Source organism: Rhagoletis pomonella, unplaced genomic scaffold (genome assembly GCF_013731165.1).
Source record: "Rhagoletis pomonella isolate Grant_MI unplaced genomic scaffold, Rhpom_1.0 Rhpom_scaffold_00003, whole genome shotgun sequence".
In the NCBI taxonomy this organism is placed as follows: Eukaryota; Metazoa; Arthropoda; class Insecta; order Diptera; family Tephritidae; genus Rhagoletis; species Rhagoletis pomonella.
In genome coordinates, this window is record NW_023458557.1 from 89,745,563 (window position 1) to 89,765,710 (window position 20,148).

The 20,148-nt window shown below is 37.5% G+C and overlaps 1 protein-coding gene across 1 annotated transcript in view; it reads left to right on the forward strand.

The window, feature by feature from the left end:
- The window catches only part of LOC118735737 (protein obstructor-E), a 286,283-nt gene that overhangs the window by 246,477 nt on the left and 19,658 nt on the right, over nt 1-20,148 (forward strand). Inside the window, exons 2-5 of the mRNA XM_036465673.1 lie at nt 1,470-1,868; nt 1,926-2,194; nt 2,280-2,467; nt 2,557-2,652. Coding sequence (XP_036321566.1) covers nt 1,470-1,868; nt 1,926-2,194; nt 2,280-2,467; nt 2,557-2,652 — 952 coding nt within the window. The remainder of the gene's footprint in view (nt 1-1,469; nt 1,869-1,925; nt 2,195-2,279; nt 2,468-2,556; nt 2,653-20,148) is intronic.

Genomic DNA, 20,148 nt, shown 5'->3' on the forward strand with positions numbered 1-20,148 from the left:
TCTTATCTTAAAGGAAAGGCGGTCCCATACAAATTTAGTTAAGAAATTAACTGTACTCTTAATTTTTTATATAAGAATTGAGGTCGGTTTTGGTTTTTGTTTAAAAATTACTTCTACTAATTACTAAAAATTATTTCTCATATCGGCTAGAAAACACGTATAAACACATTCATTCATTTGAGGCGCAATAAAAGACGGCTGTTTTTTCTTATGCAGTCCGTTTTAAATTTGAATTGTTATTATAACAAATAAGAATTCTTGTTCTCATCGAATAATAACAATAAATTTTGTTGACTTTTGAATACGGTTTCAGCGAGTACCTATAACGACACAGGTATAAGCGCTTGAAAGAGATATGTGTTAAGTCAAATCGGTTTTTTGTTAATGCGTTTTTTTTTTCGTAGGTATAAACAAGGTAAATTTTTTTTACTTACTTCACCTGGTTGAATTCCACCTACAGAAATTTTACTAAAAGAAATTCTTGAAAGCATTTAAAATATGAAAAATTTTCTAGTATCTAGATACCGAGAAATAGAATAATTTATCTATTTGACATCTACTTTTCTCCAAACTATATGCGAAGTTGGCGTTTAAGCTTTCTGGAATATTTAATTTTTTTTTCAAGATTTTTTTTTTTAATCAACTCTTGTAAGCTTTTTTTTTGTTTATTTTCTTCAATAACAGAGCTATCCTCCCACTAGGTACGATACGAGTATTTGTTTTTCGATACCTACTTAGTACTTAGTTCAAAAGTATCGATGCCAAAATTACTTGGTATCGATTGAAGTATCGAGTAAGTACATATATATTTACTCGTATTGTTTCATCCCTAGCCGTGGTAAAACCGTATTATAAAAAACGCCAGATGTCATGGGCGTTCGGCCAAAAAATCTTTTTTTTTCGAAATTGCATTGCAAAAATACTTCAAACTAGGGATGGTATATCAGGTCTCACGGGACAGTACAAATCTGAAAAACCTCGAGAAGCCAGGGTTCGGGACCTAAAAATTTAATGTCGGGATAGGCAGGAGCGGGATTTAATAGTAAGTCCCGCACCCATCTCTACTTGGGACTCAGGAGTGTACGGCGAACTTTTTTTTGTGGTATTTATATATGTATATGAACGAGTATTTTCAAATTGTGAAAAAACTAGATCATGAAAGTGGTATGCGAGTATGTATTTGAAGTATGAACTATAGCTATAAGACAAAATTTGAAAGTATATTTGAGAGCAAGATATTCAAATTGGAGTTGCGATAAATCTCAAAAATACGTATGTATGTACATGAAGAGTAAAAGGTGACAGAGTAATGTTTGTTGTTTCTATAGAATGTATGGACTCGAGATTGAAGCAGCAGATGGAGTGAAAGAGAATGGTGTTTGCCAACGGACAGATGCTAAAAGAGAAATTTCTTATGACAAAATATATTACAAAAATAAGTTAATTTTTCTCCCCTCTGCCATTTACAGGCACTCGACTACGACTGCCATGTGCAGCAACAGGATATTCCACAGGCCATACAGCTGCTCGGTGAAATGAACAGCAATGTTAAGCAAGTCACCGATCTGGTAGAGAGCATGCTGCAGCGTGTAAAACGTGGAGAACTAACAACAGAATATGGCCTAAGCTTTCTCGAGGTCAAGTATCACATGCTACTCGATTATTTGATAAATCTTACATATGTTGTTTTGCGGAAATGTTCCGGCGAAACCATCGAAGGAGATCCATCCATTGAGCGACTCATTGAAATACGCACGGTATTGGAGAAGATACGACCCATCGATCACAAGCTGCGCTATCAAATTGATAAATTGGTGAAGACAGCCACCACAGGAGTATCGAGTAGTTCCGATCCAATTTTATATAAGGTAAGTTAAAACCAATTGATTAAGTTTATAGTAAATACTAATTTACAATGCCATAAGCCCAATCCCGATAATATGCTTACAAACGCTGGCGGTGAGGAGAATGCTGTGGATGATATTGAAGATGCTACAGAAAATTCCGAATCAGAAAGTGATGATGAAGATGACGAGGGTGAGACTGGCGTGAAGAAACCGAAGAAAGGTGCTACTGCGGGTAAATCTGGCATATATGTGCCGCCTAAAATTAAGCCAGTCTACTATGATGGCGATGAGAAGTCCGCTGATAAGGATAAGAAAATGATTGAGCGTGCCAAGAAGCGTGCGATTACGTAAGTTGTTGGACTATTTTGTATTTTGCACTTGTATGTTTTCTGTAAAAAGAGTTATTTACTAACGTAATGCTACCTTTTGAAGGGCCTCAATGCTACAAGATCTAAAGGAGGAGTATCTCGATGCACCCACGGAACTTTCGTCTGGCTCGCGCGCACAACAGTTGCTCTCCAAGCAGCAAAAAGAAAAACAGGAATATGAAGAAACCTATTTGACACGCCTGCCGGTGACTAAAGCGGAAAAGCATCGTCAACGCAAGTTGACTACGCTAGGTGAGTGTGCAAAATTTAGCATGAATTGCCAACTTGAATTTTAGTGCAGCTGATTTCATTTTAATTCAACATTTCTCTGCTTCTTTTAGGTACACTTGGCGATGAGATACTTGGTGAGATTAGTCGCGATCCGGCGTTACGTGGTGAAGCTTCGACTGGTGGCAGCAAAAAACGCAAATTGAAGGGTAAGGGTAAAAAGCGTGGCGGTAAAAAGCGGAAGTTTCATTAAAGAATAAAAATAATTGAGAAAGCAAACAATCGCATGCGAAAATTACAAAACATATATTGAACGACAAGTATAAAATTAAGAAAGTAAAAAAAAAATAAAGAAATAAGAAAAAAAAATTGAATAGAAACAAGAAAACAAAATAAGTAGTATGAAGAAACAATGGTATGCATACACATACAATTTATACCGTTTATTAAAATATATAAATATATATATATTATCTACATACTCGAAAATGCTGATGTGAATGGAATTTAAGCAATTTTTTAAACAAATTTATATTTTTTTATAGTTACCTACTTGCTCTATAACTTATCTAGCTTTTTATTAAATATTAAAGATATTAATGAGTTGGTATGCCTTTTTTACTAAAAAAATTTAACTATATAATTTTTACTGTTTTAGATATTTATCTAATGCCATATTGAATATTAAGTTTGCTTATTTGTATGTTTTAGAAACTCAATTTTGTTCAATTTTAAATAAGTTTATGTGTTCTTATGATTTTCAATAAAAACTTGTTCAGTTCAAAATATTAAAATATCGTTTTATTTTATATTTTAGTGTTAAATTTAAATCAAATTATTTTCACTATTTTAAACGGATCCAGCCAATATAATCTCTTTTTTATGTTTAGGTATTTTTGGGCATTTTGTGTGGTTATAGTACGTAAGAAGTCGTCGTTAGCTAAAAGAGCAATGATATCAAGAAAATTGCCTTTACTTTAATGCTCTATATTTACTTTTAAATCACGTTTACGCGTTGTCAGCATCATTTTACCATCCATATTCTGTACAAGAACTTTATTCCAATATGTATGTTCCTCAGCCAATTATGTCTGACATACAATATCGAGCGTTTCGTTTTTCGTAGGATGGGTCTGTGGGTTTATAATTTTTCCAATTCCCTGGGCCCCGCTGTGTCCCGCAAAACGAGTTTTTTTTTATACTTATCTCGCAGTATTCAAAAAGAAATGACTACAGTGCAAGATATCGTCCGGTGATGAATTTTCAATGACCTTGAAGATTCTTTTTGAAAACACCAAAAGAGCTTTAAGTCCTTCCTTTTTTGTCTCTTCAATTAAGTTATATATAATTATCATTTGTGCGTTTCTTTTTTCATAAATTTTTAAAATTTAACTTTAGCTGAAGTGTGTTGTTAAAACCTGGGAATTTTAAGATTTCCCTCATAGCAGATTAGCCGTGAAGTGATTTTTGTTTTAATTTTCTTTTTAAAACTTATCGCTGGGTCCGTTAATGTATCTATATTTTTCTCGTTACATGCATATGTATGTACATATGTATGTATATTAGGGTGGTCCTTGCAATATCTAAATTTTTTATGAACCACACATTTCTCTTGTTCTTCATACCAAATAAAGACATCACGAAAATTTCAAATTTTTAACATAATTTTTAGTGGTCGCAACCAGGTTTTTGAAAAACAAGTTTTGCAATGTTTTGTGATCATTGGAAAATAATTACAAAAAAATGCGTTTTACCCTCAGGAACTCCATGCTAACTAACTCTCCCCTCTATCTCCCTTGTTGTATTTTTTTGAAATAATTAGTTATAAACCGTCCCGGTAATCATTATGAGCAAAATAATATAAATCAGCATTTAATCATTACTCTTTGAATTTAATTTTTTTCGCTCTTAAATATTAATTATAATTGAGTTTTATTTTTTTTTCAATCACGAATAATGATTATGTTATGATTTTTATTTTTTCGCTCAGAGATAATAATTATTATTGAGTTTTATTTTTCCACTTAAAAATAACGATTATTCATAAAATTGAAAAAAAAATTAAAACTTACTGAAATTTTGACTTGAAAATTTTGAGACTTATTCCTTTATTAGGGTGCCTTTACCGCTGAAAAGCATACGGCGGAAATCGCGTTGGTATAGCTTTTTACTCAGTAATAATTATTTTCTTTGAGCGAAATAATAGTTACTTTTGTGCGAAAAATTAAAACTCAAATATTAATTATTACTTTTAATCTTTATTGGTTAAACTCGAAAAAAAAATCATTGCAAATTACAGTGGGACGTACGAAAACAAATACGTGTGTATAAATAAAATTGTTTTACGACGATTACAACTTGTTCATTTTTTTTTTTGGTTAAAATTTAAAAAATAATTATTATTAATTATTATTTTTTTTTTTTATATAGTAAAAAATTCCAAATAGTGATTATTGGATACCACCTTGGTATCGATACTTTTACTTGTTTCTGGTATCGGAACAAAGTATCGAGAACTGAAAAAATGTCGGTAGAAAATATCGTGCCTTTTCAAGTATCGAGTAAGAAATTTAAACTATAAAGATCAGTCAAGATTTTTATTGATATTAATGAACGGAAATTCCTTTTTTAACATAGTTTGAGCTTAACAAACAAAAATGCACAAAAATTAACATTTTTACATTTCTTGTATTACCATATCTAGCAAAAAAAATAAGTCTGATAGACGGTTTATTTTCTGTGTCTTTACGGTATTTCCTGCTTTCAAGAAAATTCTTTCGCAAGGACTAGATGATGCAATTTGTTGCACTGCAAGTTTATTGGAGTCAACTTTTTCGAAATGTTTTCCGAGCAGAAGATATTAGGGACACTGCAAAAATCTCGAACTTTTCAAAATCAATCAAACTCAGCAGTGACAAGCAAAGTGACACAAAAAAATAACGGCAGATTGAAATTAACAGGGCGTACTTTGACAATGTGGAATCAATTTACGGTGATCGATACTTATAGCGAAGTGTCGATACCAAGTACCGAACTCGAAAAAGTATCGAGTATGCAAGTACAAGTATCGAGACATCACTAATTCCGAAATAAATTTAAACAACTTACGGTTTTTGGAGCATGCAATCACGATGAATCCTTTACCAATGGCCACGATATATGTATATGATTTTTTTTTTCATGTATATAAACTTAATGAGATTTCAATTTCCTCAAACCTTGGAAGCGGGCCCTAAACATTTTTTCATAAATTTAGAAATTTTCGTGTTAGTCATTATTTTGGACAAAATAAATGGGTGCCGCATACATAATTTGGATTTTCATACTTTTTTGTGAACCACCCTAATGCCCTATTTCACATATTGCCTAATTTATTTTTATAACTTTTTTTTTTGAATTTCCCTCCAATTTACCAAAAAAAAAACTCACAACTCGCAATAAACTGCATTCATTTTTCGGCCACAAAATTAACAGTTACCACAACCAACTATGAATATACTACATACAAGAAAATACAAAATTATACGATTTTCTAAACTTAGTAATTTACTATCAAATTAAATGTAAATTACAATTAATATTTCGACGTCAAAAAATCAAAAATGGAAAAATTTTGCAACTAATGCAAAAAATGAATTTCATGGAAGCAAGATGCAAAAAAAAATATATGATAAACATTTTTGTTGTTTTTAGGAGTCAAAATTTACGTGTTTGGCAATTATCATTATATGTACTAAATGTTTTTGTTTGGAAAACAAAATGTATTATTCGAAATGTATAACAAAAAATACTGAAATAGATTGTGCAAGTCTGGCGGCATAAACGAAATCCGATTAACGCAACAACAAACTCTCTCACACACACACACTCACCAAGCAATAGCCCAAAATGCAGTTTACAAAACAATTCGATGAGAATTAGTAATTCAATGAAAATTTTCAAAATTCAGATATTCCGAGAAATAAGATTTCAGATCAAACAACAAAAAAAAATGTTTACAAAAACAGAACAAATGACGTTGCCTTATCTAATTGTACGAAAATACTTAAACCAAATGAAACAAAAAATAAACTAAAACAAAGTAAACTACAACAACAACAACAACAACAACAACAAAAGTGTCAAAGAAACCGTAACAAGAATAAATTAAAAATTTAATTAAACAAAGCAGACCGGTTATACAAAATATAATAATAATAAAAATAGATGATTTATTTAAATATTTTATGTAAGGTGTTCTCGAAAATGCTACAAAAAAAAAACGAAAAATACTGAAAATAATGAATTTATTACCTACATATGTATTATTGTCATCATTTATAGTATATTATTTAATTTGTTAGATTAGAACAAAATACCCCGAGCGCATTATAGAGACGTTAAGTGATGGAAATTCAAAGATAAATTGCCTATGACATAAATGTATTGAATTTTATGCATTTGAGTATTTCAAATTTAGGAGAAAGCAAAAAATAAAAACAATGCGTAAGCCCCACCCAAAAAGTGGAGAAAAACATAAAATTTGCAATTTGAAATTACGATAAAATGAGGTACGTAAAAATTAAGATATTTTGATTCTGGGTTAAAGTGGCTTGCTAAAGTTAAAACGCGAGAATTTTCTAAAAAAAAATATCCCACAAGAAGAGTAATTTAAATTCAGTTAAATGAAGTGCTTTTGTTTTTAGTGCTTATAGAGATGCTCCTAAAAACAACTACACAAATTTAGTGTAAAGTAAAAGTTTTGAAGCAAAAGTAAAAAGTTATTAAAATAAATACAGTATTTAATAGACATATTATTTAAAGTAATGCGACAGGACATTGAACTGGTTGAGGCCTTCAGGTTTTCAGTGAATGTTGTGTGAAACTTTTGCGTGTATTTTGAGCTGGTTTCAGTTTTTTCTGCAATAACTTTGAAGCTATGAGTGAATTGGCGCCGGTAGATTTCGGTGCTCGCTGGCGGCGATGTAATTTTCGTGTTACCTATATCAGTCACTTCATCAAACTACCATGATACCACACAGCGGACGCCATTAAGCACATTCTCTCTCGTAGAGGTTATGTGAATTGGTCAGTTTTTTTTTTTTTTTTGTAGGGTTTCCTAGGTTAGGTTGAAGCGGCTGCCTACATTCCTCATGGGAGAGAGGCACACTTAGACCCGATGGGTATGTTGTGATACCAATTAAGAGCCCGAATTCGAAGCCGTCCGTTCACCTAGAAGTGAAACCAGTTGGTTAGGTTCAGAAAGCGCGAGAATTCGTAAATGGCTGCTTCACTTAGATCGGCGAGACAGAAAAAACGGTGGTGGTGAAATGAGCGTCTTCTCGCCCACATGAGGCCGGGGGAATGACAGAGGTAGTGCTCCACGCTCTCGAGTTCGTCCTCGTCGCGACACCCCCGGCAGAAGTCATTTGCCGGCAGACCCATTCTGCTAGCATATCTCCCTATTAAGCAGTGGCCTGGAATGATACCGGTCTACAGCCTTAGTAGAGGGCGTTCTAACCTAATGAATGCATCGGATCTTTTCTTGTCGAATCTGGGCCAGATTTGTCGAGTCGTCCCACACGTGGGTTCTTCCGACCATCTTTTCTTTGCCTTCCCAACGAAGTATGTCCTGAGCCATGTCTTGCAGGAAGATAGGGGTATGCCCGCTGCATGAGAGGAGTTGACGTCAGGCAGGGTGGTTCCCTTTCTCGCAAGCTCGTCCGCAGCTGCGACAAAAATCGTTGGTTGAGTATCCCAACCTCTTTAAATACATGCCCATAAGGCAATGTCCTGTTATTAGCCTGACTATTAATCTGAGAGAATAACGGTCAAGTCGAGTGATCGTTTTACATCAACTTCTAGCTTAAATTGCCGGGTAGTATGATAGGAGGGTTCCACGGCCCACCTCGTATTTACCTCCTCGTTGAGTTCAGTCTATCCCTTGCTACTTAAAAAAAAATTCACAAAAAATATTTTTCATTATTGAAAAAGTACTTTGCTTTAGCTGTAAATTTTCTTGAAGAAATACTTAACATCACCTAAAGGTGAAAAGGTGGCAATGCATTTTTTGAAATTGTTTCACCTTTAGGTAGCGATGAATACCCTAAAATTTTTTCTAGAGAGCAGCAAATTGATTTAAGAAACTTAAATAGAACAAAATTTATTTTCCATTTCTTGTGCGTCATTTTATATTAATTTTTCGTTTTTCTGAGAGCTGCAAACAGTCCTTTAGTCTGTGTTTGCAGAAGGTTACAGGTATGCCCGCGTCTTGAGCAGAACTTGGGATATTTTCCCATTCTTTGCTAGCTCATCGGTGACGCGGTTGCCGGGAATGTGCCTGAGCACCGTGACCCATACAACAGTCAAGAAGCTTTTAGATGACGGCAGGTTGATAATCGTGCGGTTTGATTTTAGAGGTTTAATAGCAGCTTGGCTGTTAGAAGGTAAAGTGGTAGGCCGTTCTGCAGAGGCAGAAGTTATGATCCACCAAGCAGCCTCCCTTAGCTCTGCCTGAAAAATGCTACAGTGGTTCGAAGGCTGAGGTTTAGTGCGAGTTCATCAGAATGAATCCCTTTGCCCACTCTCCCCGAGTCCCCCCGAACCGTCAACTTGGAGAGTAGCACTGTGGCACCTTCCCAATCGTTGTCTGAGATTGAGTTTTCGTAATAGTTTGCGGAGTGTATGAACAATTAACGTAGTAGAAATGTTACACACTTATTTAGATGCATATGGATTTGATTGGTGAGGATTTGATGTTCTTGGGATTGGACCCAGTAAGCGCTATAAGCACCATTCTGATACGCTCCTTTAGAATATGCCTAGTGCCTCATGTATTCGAATGTGTAATGTAAGACTGTTCGCCTACTTTCTTCGAGGTAACTGTTATCGCAGCGACGGTTGTAGGAGAATCCAGTCCTTGCTGCATGTTCAATAAAAGACCAGTGACCCGTAATTGACGCTATTAACTTAACGATATATTTTCTTGACCTCCTTAAGTCGTCACTTTTTTGTTTGTTTCGTTGTGCGGCCAGATTGGGGTGTTAAATTATTCGCCTTTTTTCCAAAACTGGTTTCCGAGTTACTGGAAAAATTGCTATTTTAAAAAACCCAGGTTCCCTATTTTGAAGTTGAGAAAAACCGGACCAATAATTACCAATAAAACTATTAACAGTAATGATTGCGTTTATTTAGAAAAGAGCAAAGCAAAACAAGTACATACAAAGTATTTTTTTGGATCAAAAGTAAAACCAATAAAAATCAGTGAAAAATTCACGTTTGGTCTTATTTTAACTTTTGTAATACTTTATTACACTTTTTTTTTGACTTTTTTCGGTTTTGAGTAAGCATCAAAAAAAATTTTTGTTTTTCAAATAGCGGTCGCCCCTCCGCAGAAAATAGGAAAACCTCCTAGCGTACTTCCTCTAAAAAAAAAGCTTCCTCGGAGGTGGAGTAAAAGGTAGATCTGCCCATTTTTTGCCACAACATCAAGAAGCAGAACACGTATTGGAGAAGAAGCTTAGCCAAACACATAGAAAGCTTTTAGCCCCCAAACATTAATTTATTGGAATCAAGTATTATCCTGTATCCTGTTCATCCTCAAATAACCTAGAATATAATTTTAAAACTATTTAGAGATTTCCCTTAAACTGGACAAAGCCTTGAAAATTTCGAAAAACTATAAACTTTTATTGAGAGGTCAAGATTCGTATAAAATGAAAAAAAGAGTCAATAACCCTAGGCGAGATGCTTCTAGCATCTAGCAGTTTTGCAAGTTTGTGGGCCGTTCCTTCCTTTGTTTGCTCCGGTTGGACAGTTTATTGTCTCGACCTCCTCGATGCTCCTACCTAAGCCAATTCATCAGCTCTGTAGTTTACCGCATATGTTATTATGGCCGGTAAACCAGATGAGTAAAATAACTATTGAGTCAGCTGTGAAGATTAACGTAGACCTGCAATAACAGGGATGAAGAAAAGCAATTGGTTGAGATCGTTCCATCATCTGAAAGGACGTAAAAACAGGCAATACTTATTTACAGGCACAGCTTATTTACTCAGATCTGTTTTCATAGAAATTTGTCTATTCCTCTAACCCTCAGGGCGCATCGAACATTTAGACCAAGCCATACCACCAACTGTGTACAAATAAAAAAGTATTTGCGCAAGGAAGTCACACTGATCCTTCCAAATTTTTTCTTTGTAGAAAAAATAATTTTCTAGGTTTTGCACATCGTTCCTGAAATCTTGAAGTACAGTAATGAAACCTTTGAATAAAATTTTTGCATATTAAAAGCAAAATTTTCGGAACGTCCATACGTAATACCAAAAAAAAAAAATTACCACAATTATTAGGCAAGTAGTCGAGCGAGATTTTTTAGATATGATAAGAGGAGCGCGAAGAATAGCAATTATTAAATATTTAAAAACATCTTTGGCTAAATAATCGAAAATTCTAGTAAAGTAAGCAAATTAATGTACCAAAATCTTTTTTGACAAAAAAAAAAAACATACGAAACAAAAATCGTGGTGGGAAAAGTAAACTTTTTTGGTAGGACTACTATGTATGTATGTAGCTCATGCTACACGTAATGGTTAAGCGAAATTTAGAGACATACACAATTTTGGCTTTTTATATATACTAAATTTTTACGAAGCAAAAAAAAAAAAACAACAAGCACTTACACATACATTTACACGAGTATTATACGTATACTACTATTTTAAATACATAAGTTTCGGTATCAAAATTCAAAATTTATTAAAATTCAAAATTATAAAAAAATTATTTTGGAAAAAAATTTTTGGCTATAAAATTTAAAAGTAAATACATACTGACAAAAGCGAACAATAGGGATATCAAAGAAGTAACAGCAACAAATAACAGTTGAATGGGCGCGACGATAAGGAAAGAAGCAAACGAAAATTAGAAATTGCGAAAGTGAGTGCAAACAGTGCAAAATTTTCTGATTAGTAAAAAACGTAAAAAATTTAAAAGAGGCAGTTAAAGGCGATGGCGAGCGAGTAGGCGAATAAAACGCAAATGTTATAAATAAATAATAGTACTAAAACTAAAATAATTAGCACAATAAAATATGAATTTGTTTTCATTATTATTTTACTAAACAGAAATGTTGAAAGAAGCAAGCAATAAACGCAGTTGACATGTGGAAAATAATTATGCATTTGAAGACTGAATATCTGTTAAATGTTTTCGTTTTTTTTTTTAATATTTAATAAATGAAAACAAATAACACCGTGCGACAGTAAATTTTAAATACAAAAAAATCAATATATTCGCAAAAGGACTCTGAAATAGATAGACGAAAGAGATGGTTGATTCAAAAATTATTTAAACAATTCAGTGCAATGCAGAATGGCAATGTGGCCTCACTCATAAAAGATAAAATATATTTAAAACGCATTATGAGTGAGATTTTCAACAAATATGGGTGTTAGTTAATATATTTTTGAGGGTACTTAGACAGTAAACTTTCTTAAACCTCTTAAGTTGAATAAGTTAAGTATTGTAATATTTCATTTGTTTTATCAATTTAATTGAATAAAATTTTTCAAACATGTGGCAACCATAAAAAAAATTTGCGTCGTTCAATTTTCCAACCCTCTTTAGTTTAGTTGATTTATCCTGTCAATTAAATTAAATTATAATTTTAAAAACAGGTGGCAACCTTCCACACAATTTTGTTTGCCTTTAAGCCTTCTGTAGCATCTTTCTCTTGACAGCCACATTGCAATGTTTACTTTATCTTATTATTTTACTTAAACTGCAATTTTCCTACTGGTGGCAACTCTCTGATTTTTTTCTTTCTATATTTTAAGTTAAACCTCTAGCAAAACATCGGTGAAAATTTCATTCAATTCCATGCATTAGTTTCCGTTTGATGTGCGTACAAACATACATACAGAGAGAAAGACAGACAGACAAAAATTCTAAAAATTGTTGACTTGGCTTCTGTTGCTCTAATAAAGACCCCCATATCAATTTTTCCTTAATATCTATAATGTAAAGACATCTGCCTACTACAATTTTATTATACATATGAATGTATGTATAGATTGCTCTGAGTTTTTAAATAAAATTTTTAATTGAATCATATTTCTGAACTTCGAAGTCTTTTTAAACGAAACCCTGAGGTCATAAAGAAAAACTAAAAACATAGTTTTACTATATTTGGACGATAGCTTCGTGCGTATTTCATCTTTTGTCGCACGGTTTAATCTGCCTGCAGATGAACGCAACCAATATGGCCAGCATAAATGATTTACATTTAAATAATAACGGCAACATAATGACCAACCTGTTTTAAAAGTTAAAATAAAACTATTTTTTTAATAACAGAAATTTTGATTTTTTATTAGTGCATAGTTGAATTTGTATAGAAAATAAAAATATAAACTATGCTTTGAATTAATCCCAAATATTTTTTAATTAGTGAAAGCAATTTTTTTTTTTGCAGTCATAGTTAAGAAAAATGTGTTCCCTTACTAATCGATTAAATTAAAAAGAACAGCAAAAATAATCGACAAGAATAAACCAAAAACCATTTTTAATTTAAAAAGCGCTACGTACACACACAAAAAAAATACATATATTTAAAAAATTAACTATGAGAAACTGACAATTTTAGCGAAAATGCGTAGGAGTTATACGAAAATGAAGTCGCCTTAGGAAATTACAAGATAAAAAAAAAAAATTAAATAAAAATGTTGAAAACGTTGAAAAGAAATGATTGGATTGTCCAAAAAAGCTACAAAATTATTATTACGTAAGAAAAGTGTTCCATACAAATTTTATAAAAAAAATGGAGGAAATTTTGAGAAAACTGATAATTTTTTTGCAACGCAAAAACCAACCAGAACTCCCACAAAATAGTGCAAACATACAAAAAATATTAAAATAATGCAAAATTTTTAAACTAAAAATTTATATTACAGCGCAGAAAAATACAAGAAAAGGACCATGCAAAAATTTCACCAAAACAAATTAAACAAAACTGCTTAGCAAAGAAAGCATAGCAAGACAGACATAAATAAAATCTAATTTAATTTTTATAGCCAAAAAATATTAAGTTTAAATTACTAATAAATTTAATTGTAAGTTATTCGTGCTTAGTTGAGTGCATAAAACCTATGTTTAGCGCATTTTTACTTACAAAAAAAAAAATTAAAAAATTTTATTAATGAAAACTATGTTTTTCTAAAACGAATTATAAAACGTTATTGGCAACTATTGGCTATGATATAAAGTGTTACATATTTGATTTACTAACTATCGAACTCGAGCTTAAAACTAAATAATTTCTTGTAGCAACTTATAGCGAGCGCAACGCAACGGAAAGCCAAGAAATTGAAAACACACACAAAGATATGAGTAAAATTCAAATTTCGATATAAAAAAATTAAATAAATTACTTACACGAGAAAAGTAGAATCTGATAAAAAAAAATCCGCAAAAGTAATTGGGCATTGCGAATGCAAACATTTGCTATATGTAAATAGTTAAAAAAAAAAAAAACTACACGATCAAAAACATGAATACACACACACACACACACACGCTTAGATATGCCGCATAACGGCGGTGAATGCATTAATGAGTGTAAAAATCTTAAATCATATAAGGCGCGGAAAAGCAGCCGAGATCAATTACTTATCTAAATATGTATGCACTCAATGCGTACACACACACACGCACACGCATACATATGCATTCACATACCTTAGTACACTTAATCCTTCTTTCCAATCCACAACAATTTGCAATAATGTATGCGCGTATGGGTAAGCGGTGCTAAGCAGAAGCAGCAACAGAAACCCCAACAACAGGAAAAGTACACAATTGTAATTGCTAAAAAAAAATAAACCAGCGGAAAGATTGAAGCAAAGAAAACGTGAAAGTGAAAACTGAATGCTAATGATTGTAAAATTAATTAATATTAAATTATTCGATAAAATTATGAATAATAAAAATATGATATTAAAAAAACACACCCAATTCTGAAACTGTTATTTTTATTTTGATAACCGAGGTCAAAATTATTAACTAAATTTGTTTGTGACAAGATACGAGTATTGTTGGTGGTTTGTCTTAGGTGTAGTATTAAGTAGTATTTTTCATACGCGTACTTTTAAATTTGCCTTATATGTTTTTTTTATATTGGCTATAATTAAGACATTCTCCACTCGATCTTTCTATCGCAGTGGGGGCCTCCCTCTCCCTCTGCTGCCACCAGCGGGTTCCAAGTTGAATACTTTCAGAGCTCGAGCGTCTTTGTCCATACGAAAGACATGGCTAAGCCAGCGGACCCGCTTTATTTTAATTCGCTGCACTATTTCCATGTCGTCGTAAAGCTCACACAGCCTATGAGCCAATGAGTAAAGGCCCGTAAATCCTCCGCAAAATCTTTCACTCGAATACTCCAAATGCCGCCTCATCGGACGTTGTCAACAGTGACGTGGACAGCAGATACTTCGTATTGTCCTCGTTGATCACCAGGCCATATCGCCTTGCTTCCCCATCCAACTTGGGAAAAGGCAGAACAGGCTTCGCGGTTTTTATTACCATTCGATTGCACGTTCTTGACACTTCTCGCCATACCAGAGCTACTTCTTCGGCGGCGGTACTTAATGAGCGGAAAATATGGTTGGTGCCACTGCTGTTGTTGTTGTTGTAGCGGCTACAACAACCCCGCCCAGATCGGTTGGTATCTCAGTCGTTGCCGTCAAGTTCCACTAACGGCAGCCCTAGGAAGCGTGCAGCTTCTGCGGGGTTTGCCCATAAGGACAAGGTCGTTAGGGATGTCGGGTTTGCCGGGCATGCGAAGAGATGTTTCGAGTCATGTGGGGTCTCTCCGCATGCCGGACATTCATTAGGCACATCCTCATTCAGCCTACTCAGGTAGGAGTTTAACCTGCTGCAGTAGCCGGAGCGAAGTTGTGCAAGTGTGGTGCGCGTCTCCCGAGGCAGATGAAGCTCCGTCTCGTCAATGTCCGGGGGTGGTGTGCCTAGAACGGCATTCACAGGTCTAGAGTCTACATAACTCGAGACTGAGTCCCTGTGAATGCCGTTCAAGGCCTGTCTGTAGGCTGTCGGGTCCAGAGGTTGTTTAATGAACCTCTGGACTTCGTCCGTTAGTTCATATAGATGCCTCCTGACGTGCCTAGGCGAGGGCTCCTCTGCAAGCAGCTGTCTGCACGGGTGGCCACTTCTGTGGGTCCCGATCAGGAACTGCTTGCAGAGCATTATATTGTGCTCCTTTACCGGGAGCATTTGCGCCTCGCCGTGCAGGTGGTGTTCAGGCGTCATCAGGAGGCATCCCGTCGCTGTCCTCAGTGCGGTGTTTTGTGCGGTCTGTAGCTTCGTCCACTGCGTCCTACTAGTCCCAGGCGACCACACTGGCGCTGCGTAGTTCAAAACCGGCCGGCCTATTGCCTTGTATGTTGCCAGCAACGTTTCTTTGTCTTTGCCCCAAGTACTGCCGGCTAGCGACTTGAGGACCTTGTTGCGGCTCTGTACTTTATTGACAATAGCGGTTGAGTGCGTAGAGAAGGAGAGCAGGCTGTCGAATGTTACTCCGAGTATTTTGGGGTTATTCACCGTCGGAATTGGTGTGTCATCGACGTGAATCCCCAGCGGTAGCCTGACCTCCTTCGTCCAGGTTGTGAACAGGGTCGCAGAGGATTTCGTAGGGGAGAGGGCTAGACACTTTGCAGTGAAGAAGCGAGAAAGTTCGGAGAGATAGCCGTTTACTTTCGAACACAGGTCATCAATTCCATTCCCAGTCGCCATAATCGAGCAATCGTCGGCATAGGAGACAATCGAGACTCCCTCTGGTGGTTGAGGGAGCTTTGAAATATAAAAGTTAAACAGTAGCGGGGAAAGGACACCACCCTGAGGAACCCCCTGTTTTATTTTTCGCTGCTTACTCGTTTTGTCTCTAAACATTACCGACGAATGTCGACCACTCAGATAATTTGCCGACCACCGTTTGAGCCTCTGTGGGAGAGAGGAGGCCTCTATATCTTCTAGTAGCGTGGAATGGCAGACGGTGTCAAACGCCTTTGACAAGTCCAACGCTACTAGAATCGTTCTCTCACAGGGACGGTTACGGTTAAGGCCACGAGTTATCTGAGTGTTTATGGCGTTAAGTGCTGTTGTTGTGCTGTGCACTTTACGGAAACCATGCTGATGCTTCGCTGGGGTCAGGTGATTTGTGAAGTACGGGAGTAGCAAGGCCTCGAGTGTCTTCGCTACCGGGGAAAGGAGTGTAATCGGACGATACGAATCTCCTTTGTTTGCAGGTTTCCCCGGTTTGAGCAGTGGGACCACTCTCCCCACCTTCCAGATGTCTGGGATGATGAGAGTGGCCATTGACAAATTGAGGACCTCCGTTAGGTACGCTACCCCCGCAGGACCCAAATTTTTCAGCATCAGCATGCATATACCGTCGGGACCCATGGCTTTGGAGGCTTTCGCCTTCCCGATGGCCACCTGAACTTCACCGCAAGTGAAAGCAAGGGGGGGGCACAATTTGTTGGCAGTTTGTGCAGCCTTCTGGTCACTCGACGCTTGGCTTTGTCCACCGGAGGATGCAGTATGAACTGCCGGCTGAAATAGCTCGCGCATCGCTCCGGGTCCGACGAAGCATGGTCGCCGAAGGAAATTTCGACTCTGTCGTCGTGCTTCGTCGGATTAGACAATGACCTCACGGTTGACCAAAGCTTGCTCACACCAGAGGTGAAGTTGCAAGTCTTCAGATGCTCCTCCCACTTCTTCCGCTTATGTACGTTTACAAGTTGCCGAATCTCCGCGTTGAGATCCCTGATACGGGGATCTCCGGGATCGGCCTGACGAAGGCTATCACGCTCATTTGCTAAAACAGCCGCTTCGGCAGGGAAGTTTGGACGTGGGTCCGATATGCACCCTGCCGGTATGAAGCGGGCTGCAGCAGCAGTGATAGCCCTGCGGAACTTACGTTCACCGAGGTGGACGTCGGTTGGTGTGGGGAGCGATGTGAAGGTGTTTTCAGTAAACTCCGCGTAACCTTTCCAGTCAGCTTTAGAAAAGTTGACATAGGTCCGGTGTTTGGCGGAGGCAAAGTCGGTTGGTTTATCAATCGAGATGACTATGGGTAGATGGTCTGATGCTAGAGTCAGCATAGGTCGCCACGTTATGCTGTTTATCAGACCAGCGCTGACTATTGTGATGTCTGGCGAGCTACTGCAGTTACCCATAATCCTGGTGGGTGCGTCGTCGTTCATTGTGCAGAATGTCGAATCGTCTATCTGCTCAGCCAAGTCTGTTCCCCTACGATCGTTTGACAGGCTTGAGTGCCAAAGATCGTGGTGCGCATTAAAGTCACCTACTACCATACGGTTTTCACCTCTGAGGAGCGCACCTATATCAGGGTGATATCCTGCCGGGCAGCAGGTGACAGGGGGTATGTATATGTTAAATATTTCGAGCTCGACATCGCCTGACCGGATAGCGATGCCCTGACATTCTAGGGTGGTATCCCTGCGGTCGATGTCTGCTTCGATAAGACGATACTGCACGGTGTGGTGCGTGATGAACGCTAAGCCACCACCATTATCTCGCTCGCGATCTCGACGGTGCACGTTGTACCCGGCACAATTCAACAAAGTTGAATTGCTGTGCAACTTCGTCTCTTGGACCGCAGCTATTAATATACCATGCCGACACATAAAGGCGGTTATCTCCTCAATCTTGCTCTGTAGCCCGTTACAGTTGAATTGGAGGAGCTTCATGTGGTTCGGGAGACGTGTTGTGATGTGGGGTGTGAGTGAGGTGTATGTTCTTGCCGCCGTTGGCTGTGTGTGCTGCTGGGGTGATTGCCTCCCTGTGGTGGTAGTGGGGGGCGTCGCAATTGATGTCAGCGACCGAGCAGCGCAACACGGGCCCTCGAAGTTCCCCGTCCAATCTCGCGTGGTGCGCAGACCTGAACATGCCCTAAAGTGGCACCAGCCAAGGCAGGTGTTGCACTTGACTGATGTCACATTACGGAATATTCTGGTCTGACATACCGTGCAGATTGTAGGGGGAACCAAGAGTTGTTGGCGGCGGCGTGTGGGTGGTGGTGCGGTTGTGTGTGTTATGTGGTCTGTGGTGGCTGTGGTATGTTGTTGTGTTGTGGCGACTGTGTGTGGTTGCTGTGTGAGTGTGTGGGGCTGCACGGGCGGACTAAGGGTTGCCGTGGAGGCTGCTCTATTTGAGCAACAGGGGGCCACGTACGACGTGGTCCACTGTCTGTGAGTCCGTAGTCCCGAGCAGACCCTGAGGTGACTCCACCCCTCGCAGGCATTACACTTGACTGAGGTGGAGTTGTGGTGTAAACGTCTTCGGCATACACAGCAGGTGTATATTTCTGGCCCAGGGTTTGACTCGATGCCAGCCCTGAGTAGGAGAATGCGTAGTGAATGTTGCCCTATGGACGGACAACTTCTGAGATACTTCGCCGACCTAAACGGGGTTAGATCGCCGAAACAACAGCCCTTGGTCGGGTGAAACCCGAGTCATTCCGGTACGTAGAACCGGCTGTCGTGGGAATGTGGTGCCACTGCTCGCATATGTCGGCTATTGAAAAGTGCTCTCTGAGAGTTTTGAGCTGAGTTTCCCTGCATCCTCGGGCGCACATTTTTTGCTGCACAGAGGGTATTGCTTATCTTGGCTGCAACAAGATAGTGGTCCGAGTCTATGCTTGGGACTCGGAGTGTACGTACGTCTAAAACACTGGAAGCGTGCCTTACTAGTACTACATAACATCATGTTTCGAGCCCCGGCGAAGTCGGTCAGCCTCAGTCTGTTGTCGGACGTTTCGTCGTGGAGGCTGAGTTTTCCGACGGTGGTTTTAATGATTCCTTGCCAGTATTCGTTTGTGCGCTCCAAGCGCTCAGAGAAGCTATGCTTGGACACTTCGTCCGTCGGGGCGAGGGTGCAAATCAACGAGAATCTCTCCTTGATGCGGATTGTGGGGGGGAAGTTTGTCCAATGATCCAAATCTTCTTTACTACATTTGTGGCGAATACGCAGCTAAAAGGTTCCGAAAACCTCTAAGCGATTTTTATAAAAAATATTTATTTTTCCTATCTCAAAACTGTTCGTAAAATGTGCTGTGAACATGTGCGACAGTGGATCAGTGATCAAAGATTCGGTATTTTTTAACCTTTATGCTGTAGAATGCGTTTTTGTGACCGTTTTGAATCTTTTATTATCTGAAAAACTAAGTCTGAAAATAACGGTAATAAAATATCGAAAAAATAAAAGTCATAAAATATCATAAAGATCTAATCGTAGCGGTTAAATTACGGTATTTATAAGAATTTACTGCAGTACAAACAAAAAGAGTTTTATAAGAGCTACTTTGTCTCATCCGTGGCTGTACTCTTTCATTTTCATTGGAAGTTTAATAAGCGAGCCGCTTGCTCACGGCCATGGCTTGCAGCCGTAGCTCTTGGTAACCGATTTTGGCCGAGTGTTGCGGGTGCAGAAAGTATTTCATCGCGCCATTTACCTCAAGCAGTTCACAACTTCCGCTTCATAGCACGTATCCTCAGGGTAGCCTTTTGGAAGCGAGCAAATGTGAGAAGGCAAACCACAAGCAATGGGTTGTGCAACAACTTTTTGTAATGAAAAGCAAAAAAGGGCCCCTTTTTCGGGCAATTACCCTGGACTAAGTATGCAATTGAGAA